The sequence below is a fragment of the Scatophagus argus genome, chromosome 6 (assembly GCF_020382885.2).
Source record: "Scatophagus argus isolate fScaArg1 chromosome 6, fScaArg1.pri, whole genome shotgun sequence".
NCBI lineage: Eukaryota > Metazoa > Chordata > Actinopteri > Scatophagidae > Scatophagus > Scatophagus argus.
In genome coordinates, this window is record NC_058498.1 from 2,318,282 (window position 1) to 2,345,130 (window position 26,849).

At 46.8% G+C, this 26,849-nt stretch overlaps 1 protein-coding gene across 2 annotated transcripts; it reads left to right on the top strand.

Moving 5' to 3' along the window:
* Window positions 1-1,881: 1,881 nt before the first annotated feature.
* On the top strand, window positions 1,882-25,077 carry LOC124060805 (1-phosphatidylinositol 4,5-bisphosphate phosphodiesterase gamma-1-like). Of its 2 annotated transcripts, none has more exons than XM_046392122.1 (32): window positions 1,882-2,188; window positions 9,676-9,825; window positions 10,207-10,300; window positions 11,451-11,498; window positions 12,563-12,647; window positions 12,748-12,828; window positions 13,767-13,801; window positions 14,205-14,277; window positions 14,360-14,455; window positions 14,551-14,669; window positions 14,918-15,003; window positions 15,149-15,269; window positions 15,430-15,598; window positions 16,067-16,186; window positions 16,287-16,394; window positions 16,499-16,683; window positions 16,779-16,979; window positions 17,083-17,202; window positions 17,310-17,493; window positions 18,213-18,290; window positions 18,674-18,777; window positions 18,847-18,943; window positions 19,039-19,105; window positions 19,279-19,445; window positions 19,529-19,625; window positions 19,729-19,953; window positions 20,729-20,874; window positions 20,996-21,110; window positions 21,237-21,398; window positions 21,527-21,615; window positions 22,299-22,483; window positions 23,065-25,077. In XM_046392122.1, exons 1-32 carry the CDS (start codon window positions 1,921-1,923, stop codon window positions 23,123-23,125), a joined length of 3,936 nt encoding a protein of 1,311 aa, XP_046248078.1. In that variant the 5' UTR covers window positions 1,882-1,920; the 3' UTR covers window positions 23,126-25,077. The 2 variants fall into 2 exon arrangements, with proteins under 2 accessions (XP_046248078.1, XP_046248080.1); XM_046392124.1 differs by lacking the exon at window positions 1,882-2,188 and adding an exon at window positions 5,847-6,088.
* Window positions 25,078-26,849: the final 1,772 nt, after the last annotated feature.

The window sequence follows — 26,849 nt, forward strand, 5'->3', positions numbered from 1 at the left end:
TGTCCAGTGAAAACCACGTCTCAAAGTGACTGTTTGTGATAAACTGAAGGATGAAGTCTGTCCTTTATTGTCTCCTACTTCTGAATACAAATGAACTAAAAAGAATCTCTCTGCAGATTAAACCAGCCAGCAGGACGGAACGCAGTTCAAATAAGCTCAAACATCTGCAGCAGCAAAAAGCAGAATTCACACTCTTGCTGTGTGAATATTAATCAGAACAAGAAGTAATTCACACACACTGATATAAATGAGATAAACTGTGCAAAGTGTCACATTTTCAAAGCTGTAAACTACAGCCTGTTTGGCCTTTTTGCCTGATAAATCAATCGATGATCAGCTCATTTTCTGTCCGCTGACTAATTAACCAAACTAACAGTCTCAGGCCGCAGTATTTAAATCATCTGACTGTTCCTCCTCATGCTGCATCAGGCCTCACACAGCTCACACTGATGAAACAGTTTATTAGAAATTCAGGTTCTGGGTGATGTGTTCATGTGTCCTCTGGGAGAATTTATACCTTCACCAACACTTTAATTTATATTTCTGTGCCACATTGTTATTATTATCATTATTATTATCATCATCATTTCAGCATCAAAAGGGAAATATTGACCCTGGAAGCTGCACTAACAAACAAACAAACACAAAAATCAGGACTCAGATCATGTAGATTTCTTTCTATCATTTTCACGTCTCTTTTGTTATTACTGAAGCAGCACCTTTGGCTCCCTCAGTGAACCTCCGCAGTTTTGTCCCGGGTTGAGTTATTGGTGTGAACTTTGACATTTGAACCCCACTCGACCTCCTGACTCATCGCGCGCGGAGCAGCTGATGGGCCGCAGAAAACCTCCCGTGTGTCGTGCCTCGGTGGCTGCAGATCTCCTGGAGACCCGCGGAGGTCGCTCTGCTCTCTGCCTCCTCTCCTTCACTCCTCCTCGTCTCCCTCCACTCCCCTCATCCTCTCTCAGATGTAGCTACTACAGCACAGAAAGGGAAAAAAATCTGATCTAGCTTTTCCGGTCTGCTAGCCCTAATTTCCTCTCAAGACCTCTGGCGTTGGCGCTGAGGAGACGCGCTGGCAGAGACGGAGAGATCCTGGAGGAGAAAGTGGGGCAATTAACGCGTACCAGCACAACCCCGCACGCCTCTGGACGGGGACTCCAAACGGGTGACTGCGTAGGCTACTGCATCCCGTCGGCGGTGAAATGTGCCCGGGCAGGAGGAGCGTGTGAGCGGGGAGCAGAATGGTTCGGCGGATGGGAGCGCTCACGGTTCTCGCCGCGGCCGCTCGGTGCTCCGCGTTTCTCCGCCGGTGCCCGTCCCCCTGTCCGCCGCCCTGCTGCACCCACCTCCGGGTATTTGTCCGACTCGTCGTTACATAACTCGGCGTCTTTGTCGCTGGCACTGACTTGATTTTCCCGAAGCCAGGAGAGGCGCAGCCACGTCTCGTTTACCGGCCCAGCGGCAGGAGCAGCAAGCGGCGGCGGCAGGCGACGACGCGGCGGCTGGGTGTAGAGCCGGACTGAGCCGCCTTTGCTGTCGTGGAAGCGCTGGCAGGAGGACACGTAAAGGTTGGAAACCTGAGTCCAGCGGTGATGAGAGCTCACTCCGAGTCTGTTTCGCTGGTGTGCTGCCAGAAGCATCTGGAAAGGATAACACAGGCAGGGATACACTCCCCCTCCAGAGGACCTGAGGATAATTCACATCTCAGACGTTTCAGCTGTTAAATCTCTCTGCTCTCCTTTTAATGTGAAACTGGTTTAATCATAGTGGCTGCTGTGAGGGGCACAATTTGGCTTCCTAGCAAGATTTCCTCTTTGTGCCGGTGGTTTGCATTCAGCAAGAGACTGAAGGACAAGCATCCTCAGCCGGAAACCGGCTCAGATTTCTGCAAGGCTTCCTGGAAGCTATGCAGTGAAGATGTGTGCTGCCAGGTTCAGTGGCTGCCTCAATGGCTGTGCCGAGGAGGCCGCCGGTGGTGGCGCTGTGGGTGCTCCGGCCACGGCCTCCAGGATGCTGGACTGGACAGAGGCGGGTCCCCGCATCCTCCACAGCCTGGAGATGGGGACAGTGATGACCGTCTTCTACCAGAAGAAGTCCCAGCGGCCCGAGAGGAGGACCTTCCAGATAAAGCAGGACACGCGGCAGATAGTGTGGAGCCGAAACCCAGACAAAATAGAAGGAGAAAGTGAGTATTGCCATAAAAACATGAAGTGATTACTAAGTGGCCCCACTGGGCACAGGACCAGGGGCACCCCGGTCCCCTTAGCCCCCTGGCTTGTGTCCACAGAGCCTTTGTATGAAGTGACCGTTAGTACGTTTGGTTGTACTGAGCCCAGTTAAAAGCAGGGATGTCCTGATCTTTTAACGCAGAAATCCAGTGTTTGTGTGGGTTTTCTGTTTGCTTTTCCCCTTCATATCACAACTGCACTTCACACTGCAGCTACAGTAACGTTTCATGACAATACAAAACCAGCAAAGAGATCAGAACCAGAACAGCCCTGCTGTGGTTTCCTATCCTTCTATGTAATGTGATATCTGTGCAGAGTGTCAGCGAGGATCTGTTGTGTCACACAAGAGTCAGAAGGCTTCTCGCCATCTGCATCATAAACCAAATTCTGAAGTTCAGATGCCGCGAAGCGACAGCAGCACCTGAGAGTTTTGCTGCCAAATAAGCACAAAGCGACGCAAAATGTCTACAGAGACACAAAACAACAAATACAAAATAAACCCAAAGAGACACCAGATTATAACCAAGAAACATGAAACGAGTTCAGAAAGACACAAAACAAATACAAGGACACAAAATGAACACAAAGACAGACATCATGACTACTAAGAGACAGAAAATGGCAGCAAAGACTAAATGACCACAAAGCTTTGCACCCCGAGGTCTTAAAGTCAAGGTATTAACGATGTGCGCGTCTCGTGTACGCTTTGTTTTCCCTCCTTCACGTTGTTGGGTCATGTTGTGCGGTGGTCACAGATTCTGCATCAGACGGTGCTGAAACGTCAGCTGAGACTGAAGCGTCTGATAACATGCTGACGGATGCAGAAATCCAACACCAGGGACACTTTCTTCTTCTGTGTGTGCGTGTTTTAAAGTTGTGGTCCTTTTTTGGCCTTTCGGCTTTTTAAAATCATCCCGACATCGTCACCGGTCGACACGGTCTGTGGTGGGGCCCCGGAGTGAGGTGGTGGTCCCTGAACTGTCCCAGGGTAATGGAGGTGTGTGGGATTCAGTGTGAGTGAGCTAATGAAAACTAAACAAATCATTTTGTACAAACAATCTGGTGTGTTAGAATCATCCACAGACCTCGACATCAGCAGTTTTCATCAGGACTGCTGCTTCATGAGAAAGTAGTTCCAGTGAAAACTGTTCACGTTGAGCTCTGTGGATTATGTAGAGCGCAGAAGCATTTTCTCAAGGCACACAGCTGTTGTGTTTGTGTGTGTGTGTGTGTGTGTGTGTTGCATGTCGTTTTCAATATTTCCGGCACTATAAACAAAATTCCCCCGTTGTATTAGTGTGGCAGGATTCCAGGATATCAGCACATTGAAAGGGTCTGCACTGCTGGACTCGGTTGCATGTCAGAGAGAAAATGTGTAATTTAGTGATTTGGGCGCACTGGCCCTTTACAGCGCGCACACACGGACAAACCAGGGCTGGATAGTGAACCTCGACGCTGATGGTACTGAACCAAAAGCTGGCACTGAGTGTCTGGGCAGGACTGTAATCTTGTTGTTTTTAATATTCCCTGATTTAAATCAGAGTTGTGGTTGTTGTACGGCTGTTTGTGGTTCAGCAGCAGTTTACATGTGAGAACTTCTGGTTGTGAAATGAAAACAAAAGGAAAATCTGCTTATCGTTTTTTAGCTTAACTCAGAGTGGACTCGGTTCTCTGAAGACCTTAAGATGTTCACTTCTGCACTCAGAAAGAGGTATTGTCTCTGTAGTTTGGGCGAACTGACCCTTTAAAGAGAAGGACTGCGGGTTGTTGGTGTGGTTGTCTGCCCCCCCAACATGACCCGAACTTGCAGCTGAGTCGCTGTCATGGCGTCCACCTCTGCTTCCTCCGTGTCAGCCTCCCAGGGTCCCTGCCGACAGAAGTTCATGCGTACTGCTGCCACATGGACCTGAAGTACTCGCCCTGCCCCGAGCTTCCTGTCCGTGTGTCTGTCACGCCGTCTGCCTGTCTGTCTGACTGAGGGCTGCAGTGGCGTACTGAAGGCTGTTGTTGAAGCGCGGTCCTGGCTGTCTGGGGTGTGGAGGCTATTGTCTGTGCCCTGGATTTTGTGGCCTGGGGGAGGATTTGTTACAGCGTCTGCTAGCGCTGAGAAAACTTATGGCATTCACAACTGGCATGATAGAGTTTCCTTCTGTCTGCCATGTGTTATTCTGACTCTCACACTTTATGGTTGCACACTGTAAAAAGAAGAAGAAGAAGAAGAAGAGACTCCTCCCCTATGAGAAGCCTGTCCGGTTTGACCTGCTGAAGGCGAATCTTTTTGAAAACACGTGTGCATCACAACAAAACGCGCTGAAAACACAGAAAACACAAATACAGAAACGCTGTGAGTTACACAGAACAAAACCAACTGAGACAAAAGTTTCCAGGGGACACAAAAATCTGATGTACACTTTGGAATGTGCTGAATGATGTGGACAAATCAAATACTTCTGACAACATACTTCAGTATCATATTCTGACAATAATGATGGGACGACCGTCGGTGCTTTCACAAAATCTTAACTGAAAGAGATTTTTCGCTCCCCGTCGTGATGAAAACAGCGCCGTTAAAACACACCTGTCAGTCAGGTGTGTGCATCACAGATGGGCTGATGATGGAAAGCAAATGACTAAACTGAGACAGAAAACCTCAGCAAAAAAATCAGGAGCTCAAAAACGAAAAGCCACGCGCATCTACAGAAAACTTCCACAAGTGAGCAGAAAATCAGCTGAAGGTTGCTGAGATCTAAATGAAGCTGATCTCACAGAGGGCTTCATCATCCTACAGGGAAAAAGGAAAATGAAAGGTGCAGAGGGGCAGCGGACAGACATGTCCAAACTAAAGTGTGATGTGCAGAAAATATCCGCAGTATCGTTACACTAATCCAGTAAAGTGAGCAAAGAAAAGTGAGCAAGTTATCGTCTCATCATGGCGGCTTTTCCGTATTTCCTTGTGATTGCAGTGCGTTTCTGCATCTGTCGAACTGAAGGTGTTTTCTCGTTCCTCTCAGTAACCCCCCCAAAGCTGGGAGATTAATGGCCGCTTCACACATGCAGGTGTTGTTGCTGCTGCTCGGGGAGCTTCGTCAATTATTTATCCATAATCATAAACCGCACAAATGGCGCCATCGCCAAGCCGAGGGACGAAACCTGACGAGGCGGCAGACCTGCGCTCACAGAAACACACGTTTGCTTTCGTAACCCTGAACAAACCCACGAGTGCATTCCAGAACTCAGCGGGTCTCGCCTTCACTTTATCTCCCACAGCTCTGTCTCTCACTTCTTTTTCCCTCCTCTTCCTCCCTCCACTTTCTTCCTCCAGCTGTCCTCCCCCACACACACACGCACACACACACACACACACCCTCACACTCCGCTCGTTTTTGTGTAACCTCTCATTTCACCTCCTCATTCTGTTCTTTCACTTTCTTTTTGAATTTTAGGGTCATTGATCGGATGCTTTGGTCTTTTGTTCTCATAAATCTCACTCGTGTTTATTTGAGTGACCCCGTCGATCTCCCCTCCCCCCGTCTCTCTCCTGCTTTTCCTTCCTTCGTTTTTGTTGCCTAATACTTTTTTTTCTCCTGTTTGCCTTAAAATAAAGTCCCTCCCTCACACACACACACACACACACACACTTGAAATCCGTGTTTTTCTTTGAGATGAGCGCTTTGGCAAACAGTGGAGGTATTAAATCCTGAGGCACAGGAAGTGTGGGGTTATCAGGGAGTGTCTTGCTTCCTGTCTCAGATTGAAGGACTGGCGGGCAGCAGGAAAACAAAAGGTCCAGCATCTTCAGCAGGAAGCAGAGACATGGACCACAAATGAGGCGCTGGATGCCTGAGATCCTCAGGGTGGTGAGGAGTAATTTAAAGCACAATTAGGGTTAACCAAAACTTGGTCAAACTTGGCTTTATATATTGAAATCTATATTTAAAATAACTCGGGGGGCTGGGATGGTCCACTGAATTTCATACGGCTTTGGTTTTGGACTTGCAGTAACAACGTGATGTCAGCTCGGGTGAAGTTGTCTCGACCGTCATCCTGACCGCCGTAGAGTCTGTAATATGTGGTGGAACTCCGTCAGTCTTTGTACTGAAACTTTATTTCAGTCCTTTCAGTCAGCATCCCGTTCTGTGACCAGACTTCTAGCTTGTGTTTCGTTCTGGTCTCCTATCGTTTGTGATTTATGACCTCCATGCAGACTCCTGCCATCTGCGAGGGGTGATGTCACCAGCTGTACCAGGAACAGTTTGTTTCACTAGAAGTGCACTGCAATTATCAACGGCTGGTGGTTTCAGGTCGGCAGTGCACACAGCTCGCGGTGCGTTCAGGAGCGACTCAGCCCAAGCAGCGACTGGAAAAAAAAGCCGTTTTGTTTGTGAGCTTCTCTGCTGAGGAAATGCACAATAATTTGACATCCCATAATGTTTTCTGTGAGACGGCTGACCGTGTGTTAGCCACCCTCATCAAGTTCACATCAGACCAACACGGTTATCTGTTTGTCTGTCTTTATCACAGCCATGTGTACAGCCTGGACTGGGATTAAAGGCCACAGTGGGAGGGACCACGCTGTGTGTGTGTGTGAGTGTGAGTGTGTGTGTGTGAGTGTGTGTTAACACAGTCATGGTGAGTGAAGTGTGACGTTGGCGAGCTGTGCATCTGTTTGCCTGATTGTCCAACGTCCAGACTAAATGACAGGAAGTAATAAAGGGAGAGACCAGAGAGAAACAAATAGCAGGTTTTGGGGTATTTTTTTAATAGTTTGTCAGGAAAATGAGGCACTTTGTACAAACAAACTAAAAGCTTTATTGTTTGAATTTGCCAGGGTCGATACGATGCCTGAGTTTCAGAACCAACTCTGAAATGAATATTTTTTGAATGTGAACGTTTTTGCCTCTTCAACAAAATCTCTTCAACGCCTCAGACTGCAACACAAAGTGGCTAATAAAGAACCACATTTAAACCTACTAAAATTATTGAAGATAGAATGCAGTTAGAAAGTTGAATCAGGAAATATCTCATCCAAGAAGCTCTGCAAATGCTTTTTGGTTGCGATCAAATGAGAGGATGCAACAGCAATGTACGGACAAAATTATTTGGACACCTGACCCATCAAACCAACAGGGACTTTAATGGCGTCTCATTCTAAACTCTCAGACAGCTCTGCAGCTCTAACAGCTTCCACTCTTCTGTGAAGGCTTTCCACAACATGTTGGAGTGTTTCTGTGGGAATTTGTGCCCATTCATGCAGCAGAGCATTTGTGAGGTCACACACTGATGTTGGACCAAAAGGTCTGGCTCACAATCTCCGTTCCAGTTCATCCCAAAGGTGTTGGATGGGGTTGAGGTCAGGGCTCTGTGTGGGCCAGTCAAGTTCTTCCACACCAAACTCATCCAACCATGTCTTTATGGAGCTTTGCTTTGTGCACTGGGGCACAGTCATGCTGGAATAGAAAAGGGCCTTCAACAAACTGTTGCCACAAAGTTGGAAGCACAGCATTGTCCAAAATGTCTTGGTATGCTGAAGCATTAAGATTTCCCTTCACTGGAGGTCAGGGGCCGAGCCCAAACCCTGTGTCTGGATACTTTTGTCTCTATAGTGTACATCATTAACAAACAACAGAAACTTTTGAGTCGCTGGCTTGTTGCACATGTTGAAGGTCCGATCAGCATGTAGGAGTTTAGCTGAATCTGGCAGTGAGGCTGCAGAGTGAAACGTGCCTCGTCTCACCCTCCTCTACGGTGAAACATGAAAACAACCGGTGGCTCGTCCATCATGGGCTGTCCTGCTACGCTGTGATTGGCTAGTCGTCCTTGCTTGTCCCTAAAACCTCACCAAACTAAAAATAATCTTTGTCAGTCTGAAAGTAAGAGCTGAACATTCAGCCGGACACGTGATGCGACCCGCAGCCTCCTGATGGGAAGCTTCTGTGGCTTCAGATCGGGTCGTCGGCACTTTAGCGGGAACGAGCTGGGCTGTGCAGGAGCAGTTCATCTGTGGGTACAAACACGTGAGGCCCATCTCCTCCCGTTAAACTCTGGACACGTTTCCATCTGAGGAGAACCGACTCCTCTCTTCATCTCGTGCCAGACGTGCTCCCTGTCATCTCCACATGCAGGAGGCTCAGATAGGAACCAGATTTCTCCGATGCAGACCAGTAGCTTGGATTGTTCTTTCCTCTGTGTCCTCTGTTGTCCACCTGTTGGACAGAAAACTTTGTCCTAACAGGAGGTTTTTGATATCAGATGGAGAAAAGTCTCTTTCTCTTATTGTCATTTATCCCAAGTTTCTCTGTGGCGGAAAATGGTTTGTCTGTGTGTGTGTGTGTGTGTGTGTGTGTGTGCGTGTGTGTGTGTGTGTTCGTGTGTGTGTGTGCGTGTGTGTGTGTGCTATAGCAGGCCTGTGTTTGGAGTGTGAATGTCAGAGCAGATTTGGGTGTATGTTTATGTGTGTTTGCACAAGACATCTGCTGTGTCAATAAGCCAGAGTTTTCTTTGTGGGTGCGTCGACTGCTGCAAGTGTCAACGTAGAGTCCAGAGTTTACATCATAGTGTGGTGAGCCGCCGCCTGAGCCGCCGCCTGAGCCGCCGCCTGAGCCGCCGCCTGAACCGCCGCCTGAGCCGCTCTGTTAACCCCTCTGCTGCGACAGAAGCTCCCAGTGGCCGCTCAGTGATGGGTCACTCGCTGGTTGTAGACATAAGAGGACAGAATCGAAGCCACGAGGGCAGATTTTAAATGTTAGGTTTTACTGTACGAACAAAGTGGGGTGTGACCAAAATGCTAAAGTAGAATTTGTGCTGGAAATAGTCGTTAAACAAGTTAAACCAGTTCAAACACGTGTATTTAAACTTTCCTTAATATCGAGGCTTTTTAAAGACTGCTGTGTATTCATTTCATGACAGAAAAGGACGTTCAGCTCTGTGACTTGAGTGTAATCACAGCCGCCTCAAGAAATTTATTTAGTGCAGTTAAGTCCTTAAAAGCCTTAATCATTAGTGCAGGCTGAGCTTCAGCTTAGGAAGCATTTTTTGGGATCAGATTCACTTGTTTTAACACTTAAAGTGACTTCTTCCATCAAAGGATTCGCTTCTGCGCTTGTAAGGTTTCTTCCTCCAAACACACGTGAAGGAAAAGTTTGCTCGGCTGCGGCTGATTTAAACCTCTGCAGACTTTTTGGGCGTCTTGCTGCCGACAGCTGAAATGTTTGTGCCTCTCTGGACAGTACACACACTACACACAGTACACACACTACACACACACACTACACACAGTACACACAGTGCATTTGTGGAGCTCTCCGGCAGCATATTTCTGCGTGTTTGGCAGGGAAACGAACAACTTGCCAAACTGTGATTTATGGTCGTGCATATTTGTCTTCATGCAACACTATCCTTCCTTCCTTCCTCCCTCCCTCCCTCCCTCCCTCCCTCCATCCTCCAGTCGATGTACGAGAGATCCGGGAGCTGCGGTTGGGGAAGGGCTCCCGTGATTTTGAGCGCTACCCGGAGGAGGCCCGCAAGCTGGACGCCGCCCACTGCTTCATCGTGCTCTACGGTCTCGAGTTTCGCCTGAGGACACTCAGCTTGGCTGGTGAGTGTGGTATACTGTGTGTGTGTGTGTGTGTGTGTGTGTGTGTGTGTGTGTGTGTGTGTGTGTCCAGGAATGACAGACCTGCACTAATATTCTGTTAGACTAATCTAATCGAATTTTCCCACACGTGAAGAGTTTTTATGACTGAGGCAACTTGTGTTTTTCTTTGTAGAAAAATCACAGTAAGAATCAGTGCAGCCTTTGAGGTGCTTTATGTTTTCAAATTTTATTAAGTGTTTTAGATCAGGGGTTCTCAAAGTGAGGTCCAGAGACCCCTCCAGGGGTCCTCAAGGGGCTTCCAGGGGGTCCCCAGCAAAAGGGAGAATAAATAATCATGTGAAGTCTCTTCTTTGCTGTGTCACCTTCATCGTGTCTTTGCAGCCTTCAGTGAGGAGGAGGTCAACATGTGGATCACTGGGCTCACCTGGCTGATGACTGACACTCAGCGGGCACCTGCACCCCAGCAGACAGACAGGTGTGTGCAGACGTGTGCGACTGCTGTATTCAGTCACACTGAGAGGAACCCCTCAAGGGGCAAACACTCCCAACACGCAGGCTTGAAAACACACTCTGTGTGGTTTGTAGCCCTGAAGTAATTGGTCTGTATGTATAGAATTGTTTCTAGTGAGTTTGTGCTAAATAATCAGACTAAGAGTCCACTCAAGCAGGAATATTTGCTGTTTTTCTGAGTCTTCTACAATTTCAAACTGAATATCTTTGAGTCTTTGACTTTATTACCCAAACAATTAATCGAATAGTCAAGTCAATGAGTCAGGAAGTTTTCCATTAGTCATATTATCTGAACTCTGAACTGTGGATCCACTGAATGAGTCATTCCTCTGGTCATCGGTGAGGAAAACTCGACACGGTGACGCACATCTCTCAGTTTATTTTGTCCGCCTTAAACCTGTGGCGATTAAACGACCAACACGCATCAGTGAAATATTTATTTGTGTGTTTATACAGCACTTAACGCTTTCCTACGCCCCCTGTGTGTGAGTGATATCTGGTCACATCAAAACCTGGACAGGAAGGGGAGGCGCTGGTCCGAGGACAGGACAAATATTTGTTTTGGGATGAAAATATTTACTGCAGGCGAACGTGCGGAGGCTTCTGTTCCGTTTGCAGGAGAACAGAGGCGGGTTGTGAGGTGGTGCAGGACAGTCCTGCTGCTGACATGATGGGAGCGCTATATGTTTGCAAGCGCTCAGAGGAAATGAAACTGCTAATTTTGTCTGCTTGTGACCGTTGTGTAAACCGTTTGTGGAGCAGATCAGATGAATCAGATGAAAGTTTTTTTTCTCAAACTCGCAGTAGGCTGCTGACCTCCAACCTGCTGCATGAAGTCCAACGTGTACAGAAATGGAAACCATGATGATATTATGGACATTATTACTGATGACAGACATTATTAGTAATAATGTCGTCAGGTAGAGAGAGGAGGAAAACGAGGCGTCTTGCACAGTCGCGATTTGGGGCTTTTTTCGTTGGCGTTTCTTCGTTCTTTCAGCAACATTCAGTCAGTTGGACCCAAAAATACACAAACAGTAGGAAACATTAATGTGGTGGGCTTTGATGCTTGTAATAATCTCTCTCTGGTGTTTACTCCACCCCTCGCTCTGTAGGTGGCTGAGGAAACAGTTTGAAGTCATGGACAGGAACCACGAGGGCAGGTAGGTGACCTGCCACAAACACGTCAACACCCAGTCGTAGCTTTGACGGCAGCCTGTGATTGGCCCGTCTGTCATAGCAGGTGGAACGTGGAGGTGAAAGATCCAGATGTCGTCAAAGATCTGCCCTGACCTTAACCTCTGCAGCCTGACACACACACACACACACACACACACACAGACGCACTCACTCACTCGCAGGCCTTTTCTCTCTCGTGCTCTCGTGAAGTCCAGGCTTCTGTTTGGGTGGAAGCTGATCCAGGACAAACAGCCTGCCACTGTCTGATAAGCAGCAGGAAGTGATGCGTTGGGCTGGGAGAGGGCAACTTCCTGTCTCCTGTGGAAATAGTAACAGCAGCAGTAGCTAGACAGAGGGAAGTGGGTGGAGAGACGATTGGACCTGGCAGCTACAGCGGCCACTGACCCCAGAAGAGCCTCCCCGCCTCAGAGCATCCACCTTTCCCCCCCTCCTCTCCACCTGCTTTTCTCGCTTGCGTCCTCACTCTGTTACCAACAGCTGACGGCTGCATGTGTTTTGGCGATCAGTAAAAGCGATTATCCATGTGGTGGAGTTTGACATCCGCAGCTCCACAGAAGCATGTGCAACAACAACGTTCTCCTCAACAAATCACAGTCCGAGATTTAAACCAATCAAATGACTACACCAAATTTGCATTTATCGTTTTAAAGGATTATTACACTTTAAGCGTCATTTGTATACTTTTAATTGTTCCCACAAATTCCATTAAAAGAGGCAAACCAACCCTGAACTGCACTGCACGTGTTGTGTGGTGTTTCCAGCCTTATCCTCAGTGGTGGAGGTGGATGTTAGTGTATAACTTGTATCCAGGACGAGCTCCTCTGAGCCTAAACAATGAAAACTTAACTTTCTCAGCCCGGAAATGCAGCATCCTGATACTGATGTAAGCTCATCAGACCCCAGAGCGCCACCTCCTGGTAAAAACACGTTCAGTTAGGCTGTGTCCTTAAAGGTGCAATTCAAATATTGTTTGTTTTCAGATAGAAAGTCCTTTACTGTTTCTGATGCACTTTTGTTTCTGTGTCAGCATCACAGTGAAGGATGTGAAAGCTCTGCTGCCTCAGGTCAACTACAGAGTCCCCAACATGCGCTTTCTCAAAGACAAGCTGCAGGTCAGAACAGAACACGAGCCCAACAAGTCGGCTCGAGTCGTTTTCATGTCTTCCTGGCTCGGCCTCGGCACTAACTCGTATCCTTCGTGTTCTTGTGCAGGAGGTGGAGGCCAGGAGCGATCTGTCCTACCCGAACTTCGCACAGCTCTACAGGACGCTGATGTTTGACGCTCAGAAGAGTGTGAGTGTCAGCTGTGGTTTTGCACACAAGCACAATCACAGAGTTGTGAGGAAGTACTCAGATCCCTAACCTGCGTGGTAGTAGTTACAGCACAGAGGAAAAAACACTCCATGACAACAAATATCACAATAACACACACTCGTTTTGCTAGCATCCCAGTTAGTGTTAAAAAACCACTTACATAGATCTTTAATCACAAATCATGTGTGCTATTGCATAGCATTTCAAATTCGTGCTTTGTAATTTTTTATTTTCATTCCCCGCCATTCTTTAGAGGTTTGTCTGATCCCTCACAGGGAACGTCAAGGCTGCATTCATTTCTGTCCGAGTTGCATTTTCTTTGCAGAGCAGAGCAGAGCAGACTTGACAGTACAGCTCGATGACAGTTGTGAGCCACAATGTCAAGGCTGTGAAAACCTACCTGGTGATGAACCTGTTTGTGGTTCTGAAAGCGGTTGTGATCATAAGTACAACCCCCATTCAAAGGAATTTGGGACGTTTTGTAAATTAAAAATGGAATTCAGTCATTTACAAACGAACAGTTTTACAAAGTGTTCCTACTTTACTGAATCCGGTTTGTACACACAAGTTGTACTGATGAAATATAATCCCAGAATTAGAGATTGATGGTCTTTCATGCCACATTTTCTCTGCCATCAAGCTGCGACAACATGTTGTTTGTCAGAAATGTTTTTAAAGATGTCACATTTGTACCCAACTGCAGCTGCATGTTTACTTCTCATGCTTATTTTACACTTTGATTTGGGAAAATGAACCAGTCACATCACCCTTAAGAAGTCGTTTCCACCCGAGTATTGCACTTCAGTACTGCATTTGAGTACTTCTACCCTCCACGCTCACTTTGTCCTTTGCTGTTTATGCTCCACCTGGCTCCCTCCCACCTGTCTGTCTCCTGGTTCCTCCCCTTCTCTTCCCAGATTATTGAGCAGCTGGAGCTCTCCTTCCCTCTGCGGTGAGTCCCTGCACCTCCACCCGCACCTCCACCTTCCTCAGTGTCCACTCCTTTGTCTTCACGTCCCTCACTCTTGTTCTTCCACCTGTCCCGTTTCTCTGAAATACACAGCTCACTTATCAGTGTCCCATGGAAGGTTTTGGTTTCCAGGAAGGAGAAACATTTCCATGAGTTTTTGCCATTTTAATATTACTTTAATGTTTGTCTTTTCCTGGCTTTATGGATGTGAAACATTTAGCCTAACGTTATGGTACATTAACCTAAAAATTGGCACAGGTAGAGTAATGCAATTAGTTGTCAGATAAACATTTGTATGTTAATGCATCATGTCTGCTCTCTCATTTAGCTGAATTGTCTTTAACGTTTACTTCTCTGCCGCCTTGAAAATTGTTGTTGTGTGCAGGAACGTTGACAGACCAGAGCTTTGTCAGATCTCCCTCTACGACTTCCAGAAGTTTTTACAGATGGACCAGAAGGTACTGAGAACATTTCAGCACCCGCCAGCGCAACAAAAGACTGTTTTGCTTTGTGCTCACTTCTTTATCCGGCTCATCCCAGGAGTCCTGGGCGTCGGATCTGAGTCGTGTCAGAGAGTTCCTCATGGGGTACATGAGGGGGGGCCCGCAGACTGAGCCCATGCTACAACTTGACGAGGTGAAACAGCAAAGACACAAATGTGCAGAAAAACTGAAATAAACTGTAATTCTTTCCCTGCATTACGGTCTGATCATGTTGCTCTCTGTTTCCAGTTCCTGACTTTCCTGTTCTCTAAAGAGAATTCCATATATGACCCTCGACTTTCCACTGTTGTTCCTGATGACATGAAAAGGCCGCTGTCTCAGTATTGGATCTCCTCTTCGCACAACACGTAGGTCTCAACTGCTTTGGCTCCCATGTCACCCATCTTTATATACAGTGAATGGTCTCAACATTCGTGGTGTAGATGTTCATATCTTACCTGAACCCCCCTAAAAACACAAAGTTGTAGTGTTATATACTTTTAGAACTCAGCTAATAAACGACCTCTCAGTAAGACAGCAGATAACAAGGATAACTCATCATTTCTCTGGGAGCCTCTGCTCTAATGAACTTGTTTCCATGTTCTTGTTCTCGCAGCTACCTGACAGGTGATCAGTTTTCCAGTGAATCATCTCTAGAAGCCTACGCCCGCTGCCTGAGGATGGGCTGCCGTTGCATTGAACGTAACAGATTCAAACATTTGATTTTGCTGCTTTTTTAACTGCTTTTGACAAACACTGGCCACATGTGGAATGGCAGTGTTGTTTGTGGCCTCCCCTGTCCTTTAGCCAGTCAGGTTTGTACGTAAGTCTGTTTCTCTGATCTTAGTGGACTGCTGGGATGGACCAGACGACCTGCCGATCATCTACCATGGCCACACTTTAACCTCCAAGATCAAATTCCTGGATGTGCTGCACACCATCAAAGAACACGCCTTCGTCACATCTGAGTGAGTGGAGAAAGAAGGAATTCATTTCACAGGTTTCAACCTTGAAGTCAGCAGGGCCGATGCCTGCTGACTTCAAGGTGGGTTTTTTGTTTTATTTATTTTTGTTGTTTGGAAATGGAGCAACAAAGTTGTTGACCTCGGTGCTGTTGTGTTTGTGCAGGTATCCTGTGATCTTGTCCATCGAGGACCACTGCAGCGTGGTCCAACAGAGGAACATGGCCACGCACTTTAAGAAGGTGTTTGGAGATCTGCTGCTCACCAAGCCGGTCGACAACAATGCTGAGGAGCTTCCCTCACCCCACCAGCTCCGCAGGAAGATCCTCATCAAGGTACGCAGACACACACCCCTACGCCGCAAAGCAAATCAGAGACTGCATCCTTCAGAGTCAGCAGTATGAGACACATTTCACAACACTAAATATCACCCAGTATAAAGTCGTACTGTAAATACACCCTTCTATTATGCTACTTTAAATGGAAGTTTTATGGTAGAGCTGGTTGACAGGATCAAACAATGACACTTCGCCACAACGCCACACGACCAGGTGCTAATCGCCAGCTGATGTGGCCTGAAGTTTGAGAACCACCGGGTCCAGGTTAGGTTCCAGGCTCTCCAAAGGAACCGGTCTTTTTGTGCTGTCTCATTTCTGTGGATTTCAGCACTCACTTGGGTGGCAGCTCTTGTCTAGTTTGGCTGTAAAGTGGCCTGCCACCAACCGTCACTCACCCTAATGACCCAAGTTAAGACCTTCGTTAAACAGAACCAAACTGTCTGTGTTTCATCACTTGTGTCGCAGCACAAGAAACTGGTCGAAGGCACGCTTTACGAAGAGGTGTCATCAGCCAGCTACTCGGAAAACGACATCAGCAACTCTCTGAAGAACGGCATCCTGTACCTCGAGGACCCCATCGACCACGTGCGTGTTTCTAAGTTCTTGACTATGAGTGAGTATTCAGAGAACAAACCGTATGTGTGTTGTCTGGCGTTACTGAAACGTGTTTTTGTGTGACATACAGACGTGGACTCCGCACTATTTCGTCCTGACCAGTAATAAGATTTACTACTCAGAGGAGACGTCTCATTACCAAACAGCTGATGAAGAGGAGGACGATGAAGGCAAAGAGGTAGGGAGATGGTGCTGAGTGCGACAGCTAAGATAAGGAAAAGCAGAATGAGCCAAAGATGAGGCAGTTTTTCTGTTTCTTCACGGCGTTCCGTCGCTCGTCAGGAGTGCAACAACAACGAGCAGCACTGTGCGGAGCGCTGGTTCCACGGGAAGCTGGGTGGAGGCCGCGATGGTCGACAGGTGGCCGAGAAGCTACTGCAGGAGTACTGCGAGGGCGGGGCCAAAGATGGCACCTTCTTGGTTCGGGAGAGCGAGACGTTTGTCGGAGACTACACCCTCTCGTTCTGGTCAGTAACTCGCTGCAGTCTCCTCAGTCTGACCTCAGCTTCTTCTCTGTGGTTGATGTACTAACTCAGACCTCCTCCTCCTCCTCCTTCACCAGGCGCTCAGGTCGAGTCCAGCACTGCAGGATCCATTCACGTCAGGAGTCTGGCTCCACCCGCTTCTACCTGACTGACAACCTGGTGTTTGAGAGCCTCTACCGCCTCATCTGCCACTACAGAGACACGCCTCTGCGCTGCAACGAGTTTGAGATGAGGCTGGGCAGCCCTGTGCCTCAGCCCAACGCTCACGAGAGCAGAGAGTGAGTGCACAGTTTGTACTTCCTCTTCTGACTCGTGTGAAAGTGAAGGAGAAAATGTTACTATTATTTGATAATTGTTATAAAACAGTCGTATGTTTCCCAGGTGGTACCACTCCAGTCTGTCCCGGGTTCAGGCCGAACACATGCTGATGCGGGTCCCCAGAGACGGCGCTTTCTTGGTGCGAAAGCGCAGCGAACACAACTCCTACGCCATCTCCTTCAGGTAGAGCGATCAGCGCACACTGAGGGACCGTCACGCGACAACGGTCTGAAAAGAGCAGCCTTTGTTAAAAACACCAAAACCAGACCTCTCTGTTCGTCTGCCTGCAGGGCGGAGGGGAAGATCAAACACTGTCGCATCCAGCAGGAAGGCCGTCTCTTCATGTTGGGCAGCTCGGCAGAGTTTGAGAGCCTCGTCGACCTCGTGAGCTACTATGAGAAACATCCTCTGTACCGCAAGATGAGGCTCCGGTACCCCATCAACGAGGACACTCTGGACCGGATGGGCACCACGGTCAGTCACACACAGCCGATGTTCCCTTTCAGAAACATCACACGTTACATGTTTACTTTACTGCCATTAGCTTCCCAGGCTTGACTTGAAATCTGAGTTCAGCTGCAGCTATTAATTACTTTCAGTTGTAAGGGCGCCCTGATCAGGGTCTCAGGGGCCGATCCCAGAGCAGAAAACTTTTCCTCCAAACTGTATTCAGATGAAGTATTTCAGTATTTACTGTAAACTTGTTGCAGACATGTTTTCTGATCGACCTTCATAAAGATCATGATTGAACTGTTTGGAGCAAACACTGGCTCATAACGACCAGAGGCAGATCAATCAGCACACAGTTTGTTAAATGACAGAAATGAAAAACTTCATCTGGATAAATGATTTGATTTTATGAACGGATTAATCAATAGATTTTGCCACAGTTTTGCAACAAATGTCACCAGACAGTGCAGTCTTCTCTAATCCATCACCTTAGGCTGAATTACAATGCAGCAATAACACAGCAGACGTCACACAAGCTTTCACTGTGATGTCTCTCATAATTCATTATAATCAGGCCCGTCGTGATGGTTACAATATCAACCTCATGTGCCTTATTTAATTATCGAAACATGGTCCTTTATTATTATTTTGGTCGTGTGGTTTCATACTATAAGAGTGTATTATATGCTCATTATAGCAGTGGAATAAAAGGACAATAATACTGTCACTTGTTTATTTCTCAGGAGCTTGACTACGGGGCGCTGTACGAGGTCCGCACTCCTCATTTCTATGTGGAGGCCAATAAGATGCCAACAGCTCGAGTAAGTGAGATGGTTTGGACTGTTATTGGACGATTATCACAGCAAACTCGTGGCGGAGACAGTGCACCGAGTACACAGTACAGTAAATGTCCAGTGCAGTATACTCGTATGAAGGACTGATGGTAGTATCACTGGCACTGAGGAGATGAGCTGAGGTTTTGGGTGAAAGTCTCCAGCCGGAGACCTAAAAAGGCATGCTGAAGGATGAAAGTAAAAAAGAAAGAAGGGTGGCAAGAAAAGAAAGGAGAGAAAACTATTTGAGGAGTGGGGAACTTGAAAGCACGTTTGGACTTTGGCGCCTCGCGGTGGTCGTATATAAACATGAACTGTGCCAGAAAGCACTCGCAGAAGACTGATGTGTTTGTTGCTGCTGTGTGTTTCAGTGTACCGTCAAAGCTCTGTATGACTATCGAGCTCAGAGGGAAGACGAGCTCTGCTTCCCCAAGCAGGCGCTCATCCTCAATGTGGACAAGCAGGACGGCGGCTGGTGAGTGACTTCCTGTGTGCCATGTGGACATGGAGAGCAGCTTGTCGTGAACCTGCGTCTTGTCTTTAGGTGGCGAGGTGACTACGGAGGAAAGAAACAGCTGTGGTTTCCTGCAAACTACGTGGAGGAGGTTCCCAGCTCTCCCATCAGGGAGCTGGACGAAGCAGTGAGTTCTGATTCTTAGACGAGGCAGGACGTCCAATGTCCTCGCTCACTTTTCAGTCCAGTCATGATGACCATTTTCTGCCATTCTGTTGTCAGTCCACAGAGAACAGTCCGCTTGGAACGTTCCTCAAAGGTTTCATTGACGTTCCCACCTGTCATGTAGGTGAGTTGCATAAACAAAGCTGCCAGTGGAGGGAATAGCTTATGATATCAGGTGCATCCAGGTGCTCAGGGAGGGACACAACAGGCTTTACTTTTTCATGTCTCTGCGCCGGCGATAGTCCACATTCTGCTGACGCTTCACCTCTGCCTTCCTCCATCTCTCCATCTGTCCAGTGGTGCATAAGGATGGGAAGAATTCCCGTCCCTACGTGTGCACCATCCACTCGCAGCACCTGTCGTCTCACCCGGTTCAGAGCCTGGATGTGGCAGCCGACAGTCTGGAGGACCTAACCAGCTGGGTCAACAGGATCAGAGAGGCCACGCAGAATGCTGACGCACGGGTCAGTTCCACCGTCTTGTTTGAAAGCTAATTTTTGATTTTTGTCCCTTCTGACTTGTGGCTGTCTTGTCTCCATGGTAACAGATGCAGGAGGAGAAGCAAATGGAGAGGAGGAAGAAGATTGCGGTGGAGCTGTCAGACCTCGTGGTCTACTGCAGACCTGTCCCCTTCAACGAGGACAGTAAGGATCAAACTGCACCCTCTTCTTCCTGTGCCTCGTTTTTAACAGTTTCTGTCTGGGATTTTTATTTTATCTTCTTTGTGTGATTTATTGCTGCTTTCAGAGATTGGGACGGAGAGGGCCTGTTACCGGGACATGTCCTCCTTCCCAGAGACAAAGGCAGAGAAGTTTGCCACACGTGGCAGAGGGAAACGTTTTCTGCAGTACAACCGCCGGCAGCTTTCCAGAGTCTATCCGCGAGGACAGAGGCTGGACTCGTCCAACTACGACCCGCTGCCCATGTGGCTCTGTGGCTCCCAGCTGGTTGCACTCAATTTCCAGACCCCGGGTCAGTGTGCAGATACACATGTGTGTGAGGACATTTAGATAAGGTTGAAGCAAACAAGGGAGACCACACAGAATTCGTAAGAGACATCAGCGTTTTTAGACGGAGTGAGTCTCTTCACACAGAGACTAAGAGCGTAGAGGCTTCTGGGAGGTTGATTCAGCAGGTTTTATTTTCCTTTTCTCAGACAAATTCACAAGACTGAAAGAGGAACAAATGCACCTTTAAGAGAGTAAAACTAACACCATGATTTCTTCTTAATTATGCTTTACAAGAAATTTGGCCACAGGCTAGAAAGCAGAAAAAGGTCTTTAAACACTTTGCTTCTGCTCTTTCCTGGTATCAGTACCCGTGTCCACGTCGCGTTTTACTGTCTGTCCACCCAGTCTGCCCTCACATGTGGACGTGACGATGAGTTTCACTCCATCTAATGTATGATTAGATGCTTGGAAAACAGCAGCAGCAGGAGGCGGCCGCACGCCGCCACATCTGCTCTCTTCTCATTGGCTCTCAGGCAAAAACGCTGTGTAGAAACAGTTCCTTACTGGATAATTTTACTTCTTCAGACAGATTATTTTGGTTCACTGTTTGGTCGAACTGGTCCTGGTGACGTGATGAAGAGTCACCAGTAAACACCACAGTTTTTTATGTAGTGACGGGTTGAGCAGCAATTTCTTGGTTCTAAACATTTCTTTTTTAGTCTAAATTATGAACAATATGTATTGAACGATAGCGTGATTGTGTGTGTGTGTGTGTGTGTGTGTGTGTGTGTGTGTAGATAAACCCATGCAGCTGAATCAGGCCTTGTTCATGCTGGGAGGTGGCAGCGGCTTCGTCCCCCAGCCTGATGTCATGCGGGACGACGCCTTTGACCCGTTTGACAAATCCACCTTACACGTGGAGCCAATCACCATGCAGCTACAGGTGAGCTCTGGTCGACCTTAAAGGGAACAAAAATGAGTAAATAAATAAACTGCTCATCCTGGGTTGACTTTGTAGTCAGCGTCATTTTGTTGAAACACTTCTTCCACTCCTCCTCTGTCAGGTGCTGGGAGCTCGCCACCTGCCTAAAAATGGCCGCAGCATCGTGTGCCCGTTTGTGGAGGTGGAGATCTGTGGAGCTGATTTCGACAGCTGCAAGTGCAAGACGGACGTCGTAGGTAAGACGGCTGCTGCCACAGCAGGCGTGAAACGCCCTCGGCTTACGTTCACGTTGTAATGTGTGCGCTGAGGGCGACGGGCTCGCCGAACGCGTCCTGACTGTGTCCTCCTCCTCACCCTCCCAGCTGATAACGGCCTGAATCCTGTGTGGGTGCAGAAGCAGTTTGTGTTTGACATCCACAATCCCACCTTCTCCTTTCTGCGCTTCACGGTCTATGAGGAGGACATGTTCAGCGATCCTAACTTCCTGGCGCAGGCGACCTACCCTGTCCGTCTGCTGCGAACAGGTGATGCGATGAACAGCCCTGCAGAATGCCTGTTTACATTCGTGCAAATGTCATGGTTACGGTAGCTCTAACTTCTTACCAGTGCAAACAAACAAAGTGTGAAACGTTTGTGTTTTGTGTGCTGTCAGGCTACAGGAGCGTCCCTCTGAAAAACAGCTACAGTGAGGAGCTGGAGTTGGCTTCACTTCTGGTCCATATAGAGATCGTCAATGCAAAGGTACACAGTCACAGGGTGTTTTTCTCTCTCTCTCTTATGGAGCTTATTTCCTGCCAAAACTTTAAATAAAACAAGTTGGATTGCAAAAGCAAAGCATAAACACCAGGCTTGGGAAACATTTCTCACAAAAAAAAGAAAAATCACGTGACTTTTGGCACAATGTTTCCGCGCTCAGGATTTTCTCACAAACGTCCTGAGTAATTTGCCCTCCACAACAGCAGGTGGTGCTCTCACTCATGTTAAAGTGCCACAGCAGAGCAGATCAATGATTGATTCTCCGTGCTGAAACTGAAATCCCCACACCACATTACTCCATCCTGTCTGAATGTCTCCACCTTTGTGAGAATCATTGTTTCTTATCAGCTGTTCTGCTCTGCTGTGGCTCAACCCCACCAGGACGTTCACCCTGACCCATAGCGCCACCTGCTGTTGTGGATGGTGTGAGAAAATCCCAAACACAACAGTTCAGTGTAAAGATTGTGCTCACATTGTGTTTCTTTTTCTTTTTGGGATATATTCACTGAGACTTGTGTGATGCTGTATTTGTTTCTGAAGCACGATGTGTTTAAAATAAATAATAAAAAAAAAAAGTTGTGTATTTGTTTTGTGTGTTTTGTGTCGGGAAATGTGCTCTGTACTCTTGTAACTTACTTGCTGTCCTCGATTCCTCCCTGTGGCGGCAGGAGGAAGATGATGAGAACCTGTACATGTCCATCCAGCGGCTGCGGGATCGAACCAGCGAGCTGTCGAACCAGGTTTCCCTCCTGGAGAGGTCGGGCTCAGGGGATCTCAGCTATCAGCAGAGCCTGGAGGAGCTCAGAGCGGCTCAGGATCAGCTCAGTGAGCTGGTGGAGGCTCGAAACCGCAGGTGACTGATCACACAGCAAACGCACCGACAGAAGAAAGTATGCATAACTTCTTTAAAAAACACTCCAAAACCCAAAGATATTTCCTTGTTTTTTTAAATAACAGCTCATTTTAGGCCAATTTAATGTATCTATACTCCTTAGTAGAAGTTATTATGTAGTAGTTATTTTTCATTACACCATAGTGTGGGTGAATATTATGATTGGCTTCAGGGTGTCCATTAATTCTTAATAATGGATACCTTGTCAGGTATTATCTTGTGTTACTTAAGGCTCATGTATTACTCTCATGTATTACTTAAGGCTTCACTGATAGTATCGTTATTGAGTACTGGACAGATATTCTGCTCATGTACTCATAAAAGTACTCTGACAAACTGCACCAGTTACCGCTGATGGCAGTGTAACAATAACCTCTCCTCAGGTGACCTGAACAGGTAGGCACAGGAAGACCCGTCGTGCCAGTCATTTTAGGATAAGTGATGATGACAAAAGTGCACTGTGACACAGAATGAATCTGAAGACTAACAAAGATGTCTGAAACCACACACACCCTTCACACACATTATTTTTGCGCATCTAGGCTGATGGAGAAGAAGAGGAGGGAGAAGCTGAGGCAACAGGTTGCAGCAAAGCGCACCTAATCCTCCGGTCCAGCAGAGGGCGCTTCAGTGCAACACAAACACTCGCCTCCGTCGGTGCTGTGCGGCGGCAGAAGCCTGAGAGGACAACAGGCTCTTCACAACAGCGACAGGCAATCCATTTCTGACTGGAAACACAAACATGTCCCGTCACAATAAAATGTGAGGTTTTATTGCATACTGTTGTACTAACAGCAGAGGAAAAGTGACATCTGAAGCATCTCATGGACTTTAAAAACCTCACAAAACTAAGCTATAAAAACAATCAAATGGGCTGAAGGCTGAAACACGTTAAGAGCAAACTGGAGAGAACTGATGTCTTCACGTGAAATGAGACAGACTGTCAGCAGAAAGATTTCTGAATATCACCGTCATCTCAGAGCTGAAACCATTAGTTGATTAATGGCTTAGCCACTGGACAGAAGTTTAAGCAGCAAAAATAGATTACAAATCTATCATTTTACAAACAAAAATAATTTCAATTCAATTCAATTCAGTTCAGTTCAGTTCAAGCTTTTGAGTTGTGAGGATTTTATGCTTTTCTTTGCGTTATGTGATCAGAAATTGTTCATTTATGAAAAGAATAAAGAAAATTAACATTTCACACAATGAGCGAGAAGTGAGTAAGAGACGCCTTCAGAAATGAAGTGTGAAGGTCAACAAGTTCACTCTTACTGTGTTTTGGTCTTCAGTGAGAAAAACAGGATATAAGGGAGAAGAAAACTCAGGTTACACAAGTGGATGGAATAAAAGAAAAAGAGAGCAAGTGGGCACATGTAGCAAAAAGTAAAAATCAAGTATGTGCCTTTGATGTTGCGCTTTGTGGAGTCTAATTACTCTGGTGCGTCAGTCCTCTCGAGTTTAACAAAGTAAAATACGACTGACTGCTTTCTGTACAACTGGAAAAGTGGCCCTTAAAGGGAAAACTACTAACCAACTGGAGGAGGACTTCATTGGCTGGCTTGGACCACTACTCCTGAAATGGGCTTCAAAAGGGATTTAAACAGTCTGTTCCTCTTGATCATGTCTTTTTGTTGGGTGTTCGGATTAACCCCCCCTCCCTACCCAAAAGGTGGTGGGGGGCTCCTATCACGGACATTCATGATCTGTCTGGGAGAGCACAAACTGGACGAACAAATCCTCACCAAACCACACACAGAAGGTCTTTTAATACTTCTTTAAAGGGCTCTAAATACATCTATACTACCTTCAGAGAGGCGTGAGAGCGGCGAGGAGGAAAGAGGAAGACTGCCTTCCTCAAAGCGTCCGCTAGATGTCACCTGCACAGAGGCTCAGGTGTGATCATCACAGTTGGCTACACACACGACAACAACAACAACAACAACAACCAAGGGCTATCACAAAACCTAACTAGCAAAGCGCTCTTTCACCTGCCGGTTCAGACTTGTCGCCTCGCGTCTGGACCACACAAACCCAGACCAGTTCCCAGCATCTGGCTCTAATCAACAGATGCGTCTCAGCTGGTCCTGGATTTGCCAAAAACGGCTTCAAATTGACAAACTGCATGGCTTAATATTTAATAATGCCCCCGACCCCCAACCTTCTGTAGCGACTCCCCACATCCTCCTGTCTAATTTCTCGTTGTATATAACTTCTTTTATTTATCACATAGGTGTAGATCCTGTTTTAACTGATGAAAGAGCATCGTAGGAGAGCGAGAATGGACTTCAGATTGAAGATACTGTAACTTTATGTAGAAATTAACATTGTGTACCTGGAGCTCCCTTTAACTGTCCCTGTAGACACACACCTCTCTTTCTCCCTATGCTACAGTTGCACTGGGTAGGGACTTCTATGCAAAGGTCGTCTTCGTGGCCTATAGACATTGTATATTAGTTGTGTTTTCTCTCCATATCTATGCTAACTGTCCAGTATTATTACTCTGCATTTACAAATCCTGTGTAAGTTTCCATTTAATAAAGCTCTTTCATGTAGTCCTGTGTGCACTGTCTTTTTGAAATGTTTTGACAGCAGCTGTTCTGGTTTTATGCCTCATAAAGGCTTTAAAGTGAGGATATTTGAGCCTGTGCCCCAAACATGTTGACATGCCAAATTAAGAGAAGCCCCCAACACAAAGTACAGTTAGTCAAAGAGAAAGAAGATGAGCAGTCAGATGATCACCAGAACAGACTTTGATCCACGGATGACAGTCGCCCTGTGGTCCTTCGTCCTGTCTTACACATCATCTCATTTTGTGTCTGCAATCCTGTTCTTTTTTTAGAAAGAAACTGAAGGCTTTCAATGAAAAAGGCACAAAAAATATGGGATAAAAATTTTATAAAAGTAAATACTTTATACTCTCTATATTGCCCTCTTCAGATGTTTCAGATTCTGCCTTCATGGCACATGAGAGTTAGACCTTCAAAATAAAGCAGGAAACAACTAAACAAAAAACCCAAAACCGTGATGTAGTTGACATATGAGATACTTGTGAAGCCTGGAGTGGTTAGAACTGAACCATAATAATCTTGAATTGATGATGATATTATTGTCTGTATCTATTCATAACACGATTTCATATTGCTCATTTTGATATCATGTTATGAAAAACCATATTATAATCATGAATTCAAGGTTATTATTTTGAAACCATCTTTCTTCTTGGAAACACAAAATGACATTCAGTAATCCCACCAATGCATCTGAAAAGTCAAACACACTTGGTGGAATTATTGCCTCTAGCGTTTGCAAACCGGGCATGTCTCTGCACCCTCACAGCAGAAACACAATTACACACACACACACACACACACACACACACTTCACCCAAAGCCTCCAGCAGCAACAGCCGTTTTCCCTGTCAGCCGCCAAGCGAGGGACCGCACTACACTACACTGTGGGCTCAGAGCCTCTGACTGCTGGACAGGGGACCACATTGACCGTTTCTGCCAAACAAATGGCCGGCTCATTGTAGAAGGTAAGAAGCTTGAATGCCAGATTTGTCAAAACGTTTAACCTTTGGGAGCACACAGTGGAAAAGGCCTGAAACTGTTTTCTCAGTCTAGTGAGTGTGTGTGTGTGTGAGTTGTCACACTTCTGCCATGATGAAACCTCAGGGTGTAAAACATCACTTGCCAAATATACTAACCAAATACACATTTCTGTACCAACTATGGAAATGTGTGCTGTAGATTGTAAGTCTGCTTTGTAAATGAGGCCCCACGTGTCTGAAACCAATGGAACATCACAATCATCTAGTTTATCATTGACAGCTGAATCACACAAAAGAAGAAGAAATTCTGTACTGTTTAAATAAGTGTACAATAATAATAATAAGAAGAAGAAGAAACTTCTACAGGTTCTTTTTAAAAGATGCATGATCAACCCACAAACATGACTGTGGTTCCAGGTTCGAATCCTGGTCTGGGCTCTTCTATGTGCAGTTTGCATGTTCTCCCTGTGCCTGCGTGGGTTTTCTCCGGGTTCTCCGGCTTCCTTCCACAGTCCCAAAATAACATGCACATTAGGTTAACTGGCTGCTCTACATTTCCTCTTGGTGTGAGAGTGTGTGGTTGTCTGTCTTTGTGTGTCGGCCCTGCGATTGACTGGTGACCAGTCCAGGTGAACTCCGCCTCTCACCTGCAGTCAGCTGGGATAGGCTCCAGCCCCCCCACGACCCTGTCTGATAAGCTGTGTAGGAAATGGATGGATGGATTTGCTCCCGAAAACCATAAACCCCATCTGATCATCTCTTGTGTTTCAAATC